Below are 15,721 nucleotides of genomic sequence, written 5' to 3' on the forward strand. Positions count from 1 at the left end.
TTCAAAGATCTTGTAAGTGGTCTTTGGGACTTACCCAAGGAGTTGATTAAAAGAGTTCAGTAATCATACCTACTGTTTCATTCTGGAAACACTCTCCTGAGAGTTTCAGGATATCAGTATTCACCCAGAATCCCAAGAACACCATGGAGCACATGGGTTAAAGGGCCCAGGCTGTGTCCCTGAGCATGGCATTTACTGGCTGGGTCAACCCGGGGGTGGGGAGAGCCTTGTGGGAAGTTGAATTAGGAACCGCTCCTCCAGTTCCAATTGGCTTGTGACCAATGCTGGATTTCTTACTACTTTTATAAATCACTATTTGCTGTAACTATTTCTAAACAAAAAATATAAAAATTATAAACCTCTTTTTTCTTTCAGTGAAGAAAAAGAAGCCTAAACTATTAAATAAATTTGATAAGACTATTAAAGCTGAGCTTGATGCTGCAGAAAAACTCCGTAAAAGGGTAGGTCGATGGTCTATTTTTCATAGAAACGTGCTATGGTTTCGTTGTTAAATAAACACAGGCATTACCCTTGGTTTGTTTTTGAAAAACACTGTAAGAGAATCAACCTTTGAATAGAGTGGATTTTTCCCCAGGCACATCAGCGTTCCATGTGGAGTGAATCAAATGAAAAGAAAAGCTGTAGCTGTAATGGCCAGATAGAAACAGAACTTCATCTTCAGGCTAGCCAGTTGGGGAGTCAGCCCCTTCCATCACCGTTTAGTTGTGTGGCTTTGGGGAAATCACTCGGTCATTCTGAGTCTCCGTTTCCTTGTGTTAAAAAATGAGAATAATATGTACTTACTTCTTGATTTTTTTATAAAGATCCAATGAGATAAGCAAATAGATGAGAAAAAAAGTGGAAGCAGTGACATTTTATTTTCTTGGGCTCCAAAATCATTGTGGATGATGCCTATAGCCACAAAATTAAAAGACACTTTCTCTTTGGGAGAAAAGCTATGACAAACCTAGACAGCATATTACAATGCAGAGACATCACTTTGCTGACAAAAGTCCATCTAGTCAAACCTGTGGTTTTTCCAGTAGTCATATATAGATGTGAGAGTTGGACCATAAGAAGGCTGAGGGCCAAAGAATTGATGCTTTTGAATTGTGGTGCTGGAGAAGACTCTTGAGAGTTTCTTGGACTGCAAGATCAAACCAGTCAATCCTAAAGGAAATTAACCATGACTATTCATTGGAAGGACTGATGCTTTAGCTCCAATACTTTGGCCACCTGATGGGAAGAACTGACTCATTGGGAAAGATCCCAAAGCTGAGAAAGACTGAGGGCAGGAGAAGGGAGTGACAATGGATGAGATGGTTGAGTGGCATCACTGATTCAATGGACATGAGTTTGAGGAAGCTCTGGGAGATGGTGATGGACAGTGAAACCTGGTGTGCTATAGTCCATAGGGGTCACAAAAAAATTGGACACAACTTAGTGACTTAGATACAACTTAGATACAATGAACAATGAGATAAGAGATTTTTTTTTAAAGCATCAGTACTGCCAAGCAGCATACAAGTCAGGGTTTTCATTTTAAAGCACCCTGATGCAAAAAGAAAAAATAAGTTAGTCTAATACTTAGGGTAGTTACTATTAGGTGAAACGATTTTAGATTTAAGATTCTTCTCACTTTGGGTTAAACTCACATAGCTCTAGTTCCCAGGGTGACTGTTTTATGTTTTGCTTTGTCATCAGTTAATTCAAAATCTTATTTGCATTTGTTCCTGGATATTATGTTTTTGAAAACAGGGAATTAACACAAGACTAAAGTTATCTGTTCTCCCAGCTCAGTCATATTCATCTAATTGCCATGCCCAATATCTATTATACTGTATTTAATGGCATCTTCACTTAATCATCTATAGACATACCTTGTTTTATTGTGCTTCACTTTATTGTTCTTCGTGGATATTGCATTCTTTTTTTCAAATTAAAGTTTTTGGCTACCCTGTGCCAAACAGGCCTATCAGTGCCATTTTTCCAACCTCATTTGCTCACTTCGTGTCTCTGTCACATTTTGGTAATTCTCAAAATAATTTCAAACTCTCCACCAGCCAAAAGATTATGACTCACTGAAGGCTCAGATGATGATCAACATTTTTTAGCAATAAAGTATTTTTAATTAAGGTATGTGCATTGTGTTTTAGACATTAATGCTATTGCATACTTAATAGACCATGGTATGATGTAAAGTACAAGTCACTCAGTCGTGTCCAGTTCTTTGTGACCCCATGGACTATAGCCTGCCAGGCTCCTCTGTCCATGGAATTCTCCAGGCCAGAATACTGAAGTAGGTAGCCATTCCCTTCTCCAGGAGATCTTCCCAACCCAGGAATTGAACCCAGGTCTCCCATATTGCAGGCAGATTCTTTACCGTCTGAGCCACTAGGGAAGCCTGGTGTGATATAAACGTACCCTTTAAATGTAATGGAAAGCAAGATATTCATGGGGACTTGGCTTTGTTGCAGTATTTGCTTTATTGTGGTTATCTGGGACCAAACCCGCAAGATCTCCAAGGTTTGCCTCTACTTGTCTCTTGTGAAAATTTCTGTCTTGGTTCTGTACTTAAATTTATACCTTGTGTAATACCATTGGTTTTCCTGTAATGTGGTTTCTAATCAGTAGACATTGAGACATTGACTGCAAAAAAAAAAATAATAGGGGATTGTCATAGTTAAAAAACAACAATAAAAACATCCACATTAGGCATTGAAGTGGGACAAAAATGTGCTTCCCACACATCTTTTGGAAAAGTCCCAAACAAGCATGAAGATGTCTGTAACTAGCAAATGGCAAGGTCCCCAAACCGAAGCCTGGCTTACCCTCATCAGCAGCCGATACAAATGCAGTAATTCCAGAGAATATTACAGCCCAAGTCTTTGTTCACTAAATTAACGTTGGATGATTTCTGTGTCTATCTCATTTAGCTTTGTAAAATGAGGCCCACTATTCTTTGTTGAAATTTTGCATTTCTTACTAGGAATGAGGCAGGAATCTTCTTTTCCTATCACCCCGTTCGGCATTCTCCACTTTCTCTGTGCTGTATGTCCTTAGTGAAAAACGAGGGGGGGCTACCTATTTCAGGGGTGATTTTAGGGATAAAGAATAAACGAACAGCTTTAGAGAAGGATTTTTTTGTAATGATAATGAATGGTAGAGAAGGGCTCAGTTATCAAGGGGCAGGTAAGTCAGTGAAACATAAAAGTGCTGGAACAATTCATGGGATGTTCTCCTCTGGCCCTTGCTTATTTGCAGAAATTATGATGCTATCCTCAAGAAGCACCATGGATCTGTAACAGGGTAAATAAAAGAGGAAGAAGTGGCTACAGAGGCAATTCTTGCTTCTGAGACAATAGGGAGCCATATTATGAACTGAATCATCAGTGGCATTAAGTTTTTTAGGGTTGTTTTTATAGCTGGTGTTTTCAAATAATGCAAGAGACTCCCCTGGGATCACTGTGGCCCTGAGGCATACTCTGGTCAGAGGAGGCCCAGTCTCAGGTCGCACCCTTGTTTCAGATACTATGTGACATGAACGTGTGAGGTCACTTTCTATTTCCTCCAAAAATGCACAAATCATATTTCAATCATTGATTTTTTAAAATAACATGTATTGTTTAAAACTCCTCCTTATGCCCCATAAAAAGGATTGGAAATGATAGACTGAAATATTCATTTGCTGGAATCATAAAAATTAAAAGAAGGGAAAGCTTAATAAAGCTAAAAGTTCAACACATGAAAAGTTCACACTGCAGGCTCTAAACGGGGCTAGGAATGATGTCACCTGTGGGCTGAGTAAGGCAGGGGCATGGACCACTATTCCTCTGACGGTGTGATCCATGGCATCCGGGCCCACCACTTCATGGGAAATAGATGGGGAAACAGTGGAAACAGTGTCAGACTTTATTTTTCTGGGCTCCAAAATCACTACAGATGGTGACTGCAGCCATGAAATTAAAAGACGCTTACTCCTTGGAAGGAAAGTTATGACCAACCTAGATAGCATATTCAAAAGCAGAGACATTACTTTGCCAGCAAAGGTTCGTCTAGTCAAGGCTATGGTTTTTCCTCTGGTCATGTATGGATGTGAGAGTTGGACTGTGAAGAAGGCTGAGCGCCGAAGAATTGATGCTTTTGAACTGTGGTGTTGGAGAAGACTCTTGAGAGTCCCTTGGACTGCAAGGAGATCCAACCAGTCCATTCTGAAGGAGATCAGCCCTGGGATTTCTTTGGAAGGAATGATGCTAAAGCTGAAACTCCAGTCCTTTGGCCACCTCATGCGAAGAGTTGACTCATTGGAAAAGACTCTGATGCTGGGAGGGATTGGGGGCAGGAGGAGAAGCGGACAACAGAGGATGAGATGGCTGGATGGCATCACTGACTCGATGGACGTGAGTCTGAGTGAACTCTGGGAGTTGGTGATGGACAGGGAGGCCTGGCATGCTGCAATTCATGGGGTCACAAAGAGTCGGACACGACTGAGCGACTGATCTGATCTTATCTAATAGCCAGCTAAGAGAGTGTTAGCTGGAAAAATACTTAAGCAAACTTGTTATGAACACTGTTAATCCTATGCTTTAAATTTGGAGATGGTGCATTTAGCATGATTTTCACAAAAATAGCTCCCAAATTTGCAATTTAAGTTGTGTAGGGCATGTGATAGGCTGAAAATTGTCGCCCCACCCAAAGATATCCATGTCCTAATCCCTTGAACCTGTAAAGGTTACTGTGTTTGGAGAAAGCGTCTTTGCAGATAGGATTAAAGGGTCTAAGACAAGGGACTATCCTGGGTTATTTAGTTGGACCCTAAATTCACTCCCATGTTTCCGTTAAGAGAGAGGCAGAGGGAAACCTGATATAGACAGAACGGAAGACAGAGAGAAGACAAAGTGGAGACAGGAGTGGTGTGTCCACCAGTGAAGAAATGCTGTCCCTGGTGGCCCAGCGACCAAAGACTCCACACTTGCAATGCAGGGGGCCCAAGTTCAGTCCCTGGTCAGGTCCCACATGCTGCAGCTAAAAATCCCGCATGCCACAGTGAAGATCAAAGAAACCACGTGCACAGGTAAATAGAGAAATACGTATTTTAAAAGAAATGCTGTCGGGAGGCAGGAACAGATTCCCCCCTACAGCCTCTGGATGAAGAATGGCCCTGCCCACATCTGGATGCCAGTCCATTCTCCAGACGGTGAAAGAATGAATTTCTGTTGTTTTAAGCCACAGAGTTTGTGGCCATTTGTTATAGTGGCCACAGAAAACTCATACAAGATAGTTAGAAGACAGTTACTCAGAAAAAGATATTTAGTTTGAATTCTGCATTCCTTAAAATCATTCATGGAAGAAATAAAGTAGTGGTTTTACAAGTTATTATCCAAAACACACAGAGCATTCTTAAAATTCAATGATAAAAAATAAACAACACGATTTTTAAAATGGGCCAAAGACCTTTGAAGACAATTCACCCAAGAAGATGTTCAGATGGCAGATGAGCATATGAGAAGATGCTTCACCTCATATGTTATGGAATGCAATCTAAAACAAGACCATACTACTAGTACACCTTTAGAAAGGCCACTGTCACTGGATCACTGGCAACACCACGTGCTGACGACCTTGTGGAGCCCTGGAAACCCTCATTTGTTGCTGGTGGGAATGTGAAATAGTACAGCCACCTCGGAAGACAGTTTGATGGTTTTGTACAAAAGTAAGCATACTCTTGGCATACAATCTAGAAATCTTATTCCTTGGTATTTATCCAAAGGAGTTGAAAATTTATGTTCTCCTAAAAACATTCTGAAAGAGACGGGAATACCAGACCACCTGACCTGCCTCATGAGAAGCCTCTATGCAGGTCAGGAAGCAACAGTCAGAACTGGACATGGAACAACAGACTGGTTCCAAATAGGAAAAGGAGTACGTCAAGGCTGTATATTGTCACCCTGCTTATTTAACTTATATGCAGAGTACATCATGAGAAATGCTGGGCTGGAAGAAGCATAAGCTGGAATCAAGATTTCTGGGAGAAATCTCAATAACCTCAGATATGCAGATGACACCACCCTTATGGCAGAAAGTGAAGAGGAACTAAAAAACCTCTTGATGAAAGTGAAAGAGGAGAGTGAAAAAGTTGGGTTAAAGCTAAATGTTCAGAAAACGAAGATCATGGCATCTGGTCCCATCACTTCATGGGAAATAGATGGGGAAACAGTGTCAGACTTTATTTTGAGGGGCTCCAAAATCACTGCAGATAGTGATTGCAGCCATGAAATTAAAAGACGCTTACTCCTTGGAAGGAAAGTTATGACTAACTTAGATAGCATATTCAAAAGCAGAGACATTACTTTGCCAACAAAGGTCTGTCTAGTCAAGGCTATGGTTTTTCCAGTGGTCATGTATGGATGTGAGAGTTGGACTGTGAAGAAAGCTGAGTGCTGAAGAATTGATGCTTTTGAACTGTGGTGTTGGAGAAGACTCTTGAGAGTCCCTTGGACTGCAAGGAGATCCAACCAGTCCATTCTAAAGGAGATTAGTCCTAGGATTTCTTTGGAAGGAATGATGCTAAAGCTGAAACTCCAGTACTTTGGCCACCTCATGCGAAGAGTTGACTCATTGGAAAAGACTCTGATGCTGGGAAGGATTGTGGGCAGGAAGAGAAGGGGACAACAGAGGATGAGATGGCTGGGTGGCATCACTGACTCGATGGACGTGAGTCTGAGTGAACTCCGGGAGTTGGTGATGGACAGGGAGGCCTGGCGTGCTGCGATTCATGGAGTCGTAAAGAGTCGGACACGACTGAGCGACTGAACTGAACTGAACTGAAAAACCTGCATGTGGATGTTTATAGCAACCTTCAATAATTGTCAGAACTTTAAAGCAACCGAGATGTCCTTCGGTAAGTGATCAGATAGATAACTGTGATACACCTAGACAATGAAATCTGATTCAGCACTAAAAAGAAATATCTATTAAGCCACGGAAAGATAATTGTTGTTGTTCAGTTGCTCAGTTGGGTCTGACTCTTTGCGACCCCGTGGACTGCAGCACGCCAGGCTTCGCTCTCCATCACCATCTCCCAGAGCTTCCTCAAACTCATGTCCATCGAGTCAGTGATGCCATCCAACCATCTCATCCTCTGTCATCCCCTTCTCCTCCTGCCTTCAATCTGTCCCAGCATCAGGGTCTTTTCCAGTGATTCGGCTCTTCGCATTAGGTGGCCAAAGTATTGGAGCTTCAGCTTGAGCATGAGTCCTTCCAATGAATATTCAGGACTGATTTCCTTTAGGATTGACTGATTTGATCTCCTTGAAAAGATAGGGATGAAAAGATAAGAAGGAAGCTTAAACACATATTACTAAGTGAAAGAAGCTAATCTGAATAGGCTACATACTGTTTGATTCAAACTATATGACTTTCTGAAAATGCAAAACTATGGAGACAGTAAAAACGTTGGATACCTGTCATTATACATTTGTCCAAACCCGTAGAATGTACAACACTGAGAGTGAACCCAAATGTAAATTATGGACTTTGGGTGATTTTCTTGTGTCATTGAAGGCTCATCAATCGCAACAAATGTCCCTCTGTGCTGAATCAGGATGTGGATTATGGGGGAGTCAGGGCATGAGTAGGTGTAGCGAGTACATGGGAGTTCTCTATACTTTCCTCTCAATTTTGCTGCAAACCTAAAACTGTTCTAAAAAATAAAGCTTTTTAAAAAGTCAATATTGTGAGATGTGTGGCATATTTTAAATAGCCATACAATTGTTTCTGACAATTAACTTAGAGAATAAGTTACTGGCTTGATTCATCTCAGCCTTCAAATCCTCATTGTCTTTGCATTAACCTGTCCGTCAGGTAAGAGACTTACCTGGGACACATTTTATTCTGTGCTGGCTCTCATATCCTCCCCATACCACAATTGTAGTAGTAATAATAGCTAACAAATTTTCAATAGTTTCCATGGTCTCTGCAGCAGCTCTAAGTACTTTGTGGATGTTGTCAGATTTGACCTTCACAGCAACCCCCAAGGTAGTCAAGTACGTTCATTGTACCCATTTCACAGATGAGGTGTATTAAGGCAAAGTCATAAGTAATTTGCCAGAAGTCCCACGTCTCCTAAGTGGTGGAGCCCAGATTCTACCTAGACCCTCAGCATCAGTGATGGGCATGTGACAGGAAAAAAAAAAAAAAAAAACCCTCCTTCTTCCACAGTTTTAAGGGACTTTAATATAGATGTTGCCTGGTTCTATTCAGCCAAGTTATTGAGAAGTAGGTGTCAGTAACAATCTAGCAGTACTGTATGGTTTGCTGAGCCCAACCACATTTATTGTTGTTATGAAAACTTGCTCAGTGAAGGTAATGACATACAAAGCACAGTGAGCTCACATTTATACAAGGAAGGATGGGTTTATGGATAGATGGCTGAAGGGTCTGGTAAACTTCAACTCAGAACTCTGTCTCCATCTCATGGTTCCAACATCCTGATGTGCTGCCTTCCAGTAGAACATCAGGAGATGTGTATTTCTCACTGTGGATGGACTGAGGCAGCCGAGACCCTCGGCAAGCTTACCTGTTGCACATCCTCCGTGTCTGTTTCCACAGTGGTGGTCAGAGACCTAACACAGGTGCTCCAACTGGCTTCTTAAGGACGCACGTGGGCTTCGGGAGGGGTCATATGACCTGGGGGCAGTGAGGCACTTACAGCACCAGCTGAGCATAGTCAGCCGTGATGCTCAGTGGGTGACAGTTTCCGAGGCCAGGTGGCCCCTCTCATCTCATATGCTTATTCCCCACTGAGACTGCCCTTCTCATTGCAGACATTCTAACTGCCAGGAATATTCCTCCCCCAGCTTAAGTCCTAAATATCTTTTAAAGATTGCATGTAGGAACTATACATGCCAACAGAAAATGCCATTTCTTTAACAAAGACTCATAGTACATCATCAGTCAGGTCAGGTCAGTTCAGTTCAGTTCAGTTCAGTCGCTCAGTCGTGTCCGACTCTTCGCAACTCCATGAATTGCAGCACGCCAGGCCTCCCTGTCCATCACCAACTCCTGGAGTTCACTCAGACTCACGTCCATCAAGTCAGTGATGCCATCCAGCCATCTCATCCTCTGTCGTCCCCTTTTCCTCCTGCCCCCAATCCCTCCCAGCATCAGAGTCTTTTCCAATGAGTCAACTCTTCGCATGAGGTGGCCAAAGTACTGGAGTTTCAGCTTCAGCATCATTCCCTCCAAAGAAATCCCAGGGCTGATCTCCTTCAGAATGGACTGGTTGGATCTCCTTGCAGTCCAAGGGACTCTCAAGAGTCTTCTCCAACACCACAGTTCAAAAGCATCAATTCTTCGGCGCTCAGCCTTCTTCACAGTCCAACTCTCACATCCATACATGACCAGAGGAAAAACCATAGCCTTGACTAGACGGACCTTTGTTGGCAAAGTAATGTCTCCGCTTTTGAATATGCTATCTAGGTTCTGCCTTTTAAAAAATAAAGTCTATTTATGTTCATTTTTAGTTTTATGTTTTCCATCATGTAGTTAATTATTTAAAATCTTTTTTTTTTTATTTATTTATTTTTTTTTTATTTTAAGACAGAAGATTGTTAACTGTAAACTCAGAAGGGAGTCTGGAAAATTTTAACAAAATTTACTTGGTGACTATTAAATAACTATATTATGCATTTGAATTTATTCTATGTATGTAATTGACTCTTCTTAACAGGGAAAAATTGAGGAAGCAGTGAATGCTTTTGAAGAACTGGTTCGCAAGTACCCTCAGAGTCCAGGAGCTCGGTATGGGAAAGCACAGGTATGCTGAAGCCCTGATACTTAGGACACTGCTTTGATATCCTTATGTTCTGTATCATTGGATTTTTTACCACCTGGTATTTGCATTTTGGGCTTCCTTGATGGCTCAGTGGTAAAGAGTCTGCCTACTAATGCAGGAGACACAGGTTCCATCTCTGGGTTGGGAGGATCCCCTGGAGAAGGAAATGGCAACCCACTCTAGTATTCTTGCCTGGAGAGCTCAGTGAACAGAGGAGTCTGGCAGGCTACAGTCCATGGTGCTGCAAAGAGTCGGACACAACTGAGCGACTAACACTACACTATTTGCATTTCATTTTCCCTTCTGACTTGTATACAGAATCAGCTTCTCATGCATATGCATACATTCAAGCAAGAAACACTTTTAAATAAGCAATTAATTATTCCTATTTTGTACTGGTGAATTTCGTAACCTATTTTTGTTCCCCCTTCATCTAGTTTCTCTCCGATTTTGAAAAGAAAATAAAGAATAACACTTTCATCCCTGATTTCCCATCCCCTTCACATTCATTCCATTTGACCCACCACCTAGTTAAATAGAAAGTGGAATGGACTTGGTTCTCTCTGTAGTATCTGTCAGCTGACTCATTTCTTACCACCTACCTTCTCCCCAGCTCCACCCTCACCTCCCTTTCTCATCAGACTTTCTCCATTTTTCAACTCCTCAATTCATGAAGCTTTTCCATGTCTTGCTGTAGCTGCAGAAACCCTCCATGGGCCACATACTGTTTTAGGCCCTGGGATTATCTCAAAGAACACTCTAGAGGTCTCTGTCCTGTGGAGCTTATATTCCAATGGAAGATATTTTAAGTTTCTTACTCAGAATTTTTGTAGTGAAAGCCCATTCTATGGCAGGCCCTGTTCTAGGCACTGCAGATGCAGCTATCAACAAAACACAGGGCCTTTTCACTGTAATGGAGAAGACAATGCAAGACACAGAGAAGAGAATCTCTTGCTTGCTACTGGATACACTGTCAGGAGACAAAAATAAAGCAGAGCACAGCTATAGGACATGTGAGGGGGGTTAAAATGTTGGATAGGGTGGCCGGAAGATAGCTCATCAAGGTGGTGACGTTTGAGCAAAACCCTAAAGGTCTTTATAGATAAATCTACATTTAAAGAATATTAGAAGTGTTAAAAATAAATATATTAGGACATCTTACCTGATACTATATGCCATAAAGAAAAGAAGGTCATAGAGTAAAGAACATGTTATTACAATGTTTTGTTCATAGGCGGTAGGAGGAAAGTGGCACAGCGATACTTAAGATAATCAGGTGATCAGAAAAGGCCTTCCTGGGTGGTGACAAGTGGCTGAAATGTGACAAGGTTTAGGAAGGAGCTGTCCAGGCAGAGGGAACAGGGAATCAGCCTTGACTTTATCCCTGGTGGACTGGAGGAGGGGCGTACTGGGGGAGGTGACGTGGGGTAGGTGAAGCCAGGGGCTCATGGGCTGTATTCTTTGTGCACTGGAAGCACTTGGAGGGTTTGTGCATGGGTGTGCCCCTCTGGTTGTTTTTGTTTTCTTTTTTTAAATAAAGATGACTTTGGTTGCTGGGTACAGAAGGATTATGGTAGCACAAGTCGGAGCCAGGAAAGTAGGAGACATTGCAGGTGTCCTCAAGATGCGCTGGCTTGGACTGGTCCCGGCCGCAGAGGTGGGGCAGTGGACAAGGGCAGGACTGAATCAGACAGTAAAGAATCTGCCTGCAGTGCAGAAGTCCCAGGTTCAATCCCTGGGTCGGGAAGATCCCCTGGAGCAGGGGTAGGCTACCCGCTCCAGTATTCTCGCCTGGGAAACCCCATGGACAGAGGAGCCTAGCAAGCTACACTCCATGGGGCTGCAAAGAGTCAGACACAGCTGAGCAACTTTCAATTTTAGAGATGAATTTGGTGGTTTTGGTTCAGCAGTCTAAGGAGAGGATGGTGCCAGGTACTGACCAAGAAACAGTTTTGAAACAGTTTTGGAGAGGTGCAAAATCAAAGATCTACTTCCGGTTCCTGTGAAGTTTGTGATGCCTGTTACACGTTCAAATGCACATGTTAAGTAGACCATAGGTGTTATTCAGTTTGGAACCCTGGGTAAAATCCAGGGCTGGTGTACAGATGTCAGGCAGTAAACCTCCTCCTGCCTGGGGAGGAGGAGACTGTCAGTTCTGCTGGGAAATGGCAGATTCTGAGCTGCAGAAATTTTCCAGATTCAGGAGAAGCTGACAACACTTGTTCAGAGGGGGCAGTGCCGTCACTTGTGGGTGACACTCTCATGAAAACTAACACATCTAGAGATAAAACAAGTACATCTGGCTCTTAACTAAAGGTGGCAACCACTCGAAATCTAGATGCTTAAATCCTTCCTGGGAGTGTGTACATGCTCAATCATTTCAGTCATGCCTGACTTTTTTTTGACCCTGTGGACTGTAGCCCATCAGGTTCCTCTGTCCATGGGATTTCCCAGGCGAGAATACTGGAGTGGGTTGCCATTTCCTCCTCCAGGGAATCTTTCTGACCCATGTATCAAACTTACATCTCCTGCATTGGTAGGCGGATTCTTTACCACTGAGCCAACTGGGAAGTCTCAAATTCTCCTTATCTCCTCCTTAAAAACTTATTAAATTTGTATTAATTCAGTTTTAATAAATTAAATTTGTGAAAATTTAATGCAGAGAAGTTCCTCTTATCCATGATGCAGTACGCAATAGCAACTATATCATTTCTATAAATTAATTGGATCAGCAATTCTCCAAAATTGCTAAATTGTATTGTTGTTAAGCAAGAAAGAATGTGTTTGTTACCTGAAGATGGTGCCTATTTAAATAAGTGATGTGCTTTGCCACTAGTTCTGGCACTTGTTTGATTAAGGAAAGCCCGTTAACTCGAGAGAATAATGGGTCAAGTGCTAATTATGGCAAAAATGTTTCATGCTTTAGATTTTTCTTTATATGTGATATTAATTGCAAGTACCAAATGCAGTAGTTTTGCACATGACACTCACTATATATATATTTATATATATATATATCCTCATTTAACAGTAGGAATTTGAGATTTATGCCTCAGCAATATATTTTATCTATAAACTATTATACTACAATGTGTTACCAATATTAACATTAATGTGAAATTTAAGCATGGTAAATTAATTAAATACATAGGAATTAGTTGTTTGTTTTTTGTTTTTGTGGGTTTTTTTGATGTGGATCATTTTTAAAGTCTTCATGAATTTTTGTTACAATATTACTTCTGTTTTATGTTGTGGTTTTTTGGCCATGAGGCATGTGGAGTCTTAGCTCCCTGACCAGGGATCAAACCCACACCTCCTGTGTTGGAAGATGAAGTCTTAACCACTGGACTGTGAGGGAAGTCCCATAGGAGTTAAAAAAAAAAAATTCAACAGAAGATAGATTTTGTGAGGAGGAATACCTGATGACTTTTCATGCTTTGTTAGCAGATTAAACAATTCCTTTGGAATATCCCAACCAATTTTATAAATTCAGTGACATTAAGTAACATGGAAGCTACAGTATCTATCATTTCTACAGTGAAGTCAAGTTGCTCTGTCGTGTCAGACTCTTTGCGACCCTATGGACTGTGGCCTACTAGGCTCCTCCGTCCATGGGATTCTCCAGGCAAGAATACTGGAGTGGATTGCCATTTAATGTCTTATTTTTTGGATCTCTGTGAAAATCAATTCTGACCAAGTTCCTTGAACATCTGACACAAAATTATGAGCTCGTTTCACTTTATTGTCTTCCGCAAACCTTTAGTGCCTCTCAGGCAGAAAATGCCATATCTCCTAGGAGGTTGGATTGGGCGGTTAGTTTGAATCAACAAAACGCTTTGTGATGTTAATGTCCTGTAGCAAATGTTCAGTTTCAGGGCAAATCCTTCGTCTACAGATGTTAAACTGATCAATATCAATCAATGTTGATACTCAAAGCAAAGCCTATCAGTTTTATTTAAGAGACTTTAAAGAATTACATCACATTTTAATTCTGACATTAAAATTCCAATGCTGTTAAGTTCTGAAATGTTGATACTTCATTAAAATGAAGGACTTTGAAGGATGGAGGAGAGAAAGGAACAAGGCGTGTAGTTGTATCATCTTTCTCTCATTTCAGATTGAGGTTAGTGAAGATATTTATCCCTCTCTAGATAGAGAACAATGTCTTGATAGGCATTTGTCCTTGAATTAACCGTGAGGAAACCCTCCAGTTCTGGGATCTGTTTGGTAGCTTGAAGAGGCTGGCAAATGAAGAAGGTGAACAAGATGTTCTCAGTAGGACTCTCTCAGCTCTAGGACTCTGGCATTCTGTGACGTCACTTAGGAAGGATCATGTTTTGAGGCATTAACTCACTAGGGCCAAACGCACAAGAAACTTAGGCCTAAACAGAAAAGCCAGCATATGAATATCCAGAAGGTTACGCAGGCAGGATGACTGATATGAGTCATTGACATTGGACTTTCTTTTCTGGTAGATAGATCTGTTCTAAAGGCCATTTGCAGTTATGAACAGATCATTCTATATTTTGAAGCTTTTTTTCCTGTCAAGCCAAGGTGAATTGCCCTTTTCTAAAGGGTTAATATGTTTTGTTTGTTTGCATCTGTCTGGGCTGCCGTCTATGGGGTCGCACAGAGTCAGACATGACTGAAGTGACTTACATAGCATAGCATAGACAGAGTATAGTTGTTGAATGAATGAACGAGCACAGGAATAAGCTAGTGGAAGTAAAGGAACTGTGGACTGGAATTCTGACTATTAATGTTGATATATAGCAGGGTACACGTTCCACCAGCCAAACATATATTCGTCCTGCTTTTACGATAGTCTTTCTCATGTGTAGCTTAGTAGTTAACTTTTCTTCATATTATTAAAATAACATGTTGTGTTGCCTTCCTTTATTTTTTTATCCTTGATGAAGAGGAAATTTTAATTTGTCTTGAATTACTTTTAAAGCAAGTCCCAACATCAACTTTTCATAAATATTTTGGGCAAGTACACATGCAGCTTGTCCTGGGACGTTTCTCTCTTCCTCCAGTGTGAAGATGATTTGGCTGAGAAGAGAAGGAGCAATGAGATCCTGCGCAGGGCCATCGAGACCTACCAGGAGGCGGCCAGTCTGCCTGATGCCCCCACAGACTTGGTGAAGCTGAGCCTGAAGCGGAGGTCAGACAGACAGCAGTTTCTAGGTGAGATGGAAGAAGAGTCAGTTCAGTAGCAAGCGGTGTGCTTTTATCTGAAAAAGCCTGAAGTTTGTATGTACTCTTAGAAGAGTTTAATTACATGGAAGGAAACCTGAGTTTTCTACCTAATTTCAGGCAATTTCTCTGATTGGGTCAGCCTGAAAGAGGAATCCTTCATAATTACAAAGATACAGACAGTATTTTTGCTGCCTACCTGCTCCCTACTCATTTTAAAGATGAGACAAATGGAATTCTGAGAGGTTGGGTGAATTGCCTAAGGAATCATAACTAATAAATGAATAGTTAAGTGTTAGTCACTTCAGTAGCGTATGACTCTTTGTGACCCAATGGACTGGAGCCCGTCAGGCTCCTCTGTCCATGGGATTTCCCAGGCAAGAATGCTGGGATGGGTTGTCGTTTCCTTCTCCAAGGGATCTTCCCAACCCAGGGATTGAACCCAGCTCTCCTATATTGCAGGCAGATTCTTTACCTTCTGAGCCACCAGGGAAGCCCGATAAACAAATACGTCTAGAGTCAAAAACTTCTTGTTATGCCAAATTCTTCTTTTCTCTCTTAACTGTAACTATCTGATCCATAATAGCTGAAATCATCAGTGGAACAGTTTTATAGATATAAGAAATGTCAGGAGTTATAAGCACTCTAAAAATTTCACCTGCACATTTTGTCTTTTTTAAAGAAACTTAT

The 15,721-nt window shown here is 41.4% G+C and overlaps 1 protein-coding gene across 6 annotated transcripts in view; it reads left to right on the forward strand.

Annotated features, from left to right (window-relative positions):
- ASPH (aspartate beta-hydroxylase) overlaps window positions 1–15,721 on the forward strand; it is a 187,319-nt gene that overhangs the window by 124,028 nt on the left and 47,570 nt on the right. For all 6 annotated transcript variants that reach the window (XM_070382346.1, XM_070382345.1, XM_070382351.1 and 3 more), the window contains 3 exons: window positions 376–461; window positions 9,731–9,817; window positions 14,872–15,022. In XM_070382346.1, the coding sequence (XP_070238447.1) occupies window positions 376–461; window positions 9,731–9,817; window positions 14,872–15,022 (324 nt within the window). The remainder of the gene's footprint in view (window positions 1–375; window positions 462–9,730; window positions 9,818–14,871; window positions 15,023–15,721) is intronic.

The sequence above is a fragment of the Bos mutus genome, chromosome 14 (genome assembly GCF_027580195.1).
Source record: "Bos mutus isolate GX-2022 chromosome 14, NWIPB_WYAK_1.1, whole genome shotgun sequence".
In the NCBI taxonomy this organism is placed as follows: domain Eukaryota; kingdom Metazoa; phylum Chordata; class Mammalia; order Artiodactyla; family Bovidae; genus Bos; species Bos mutus.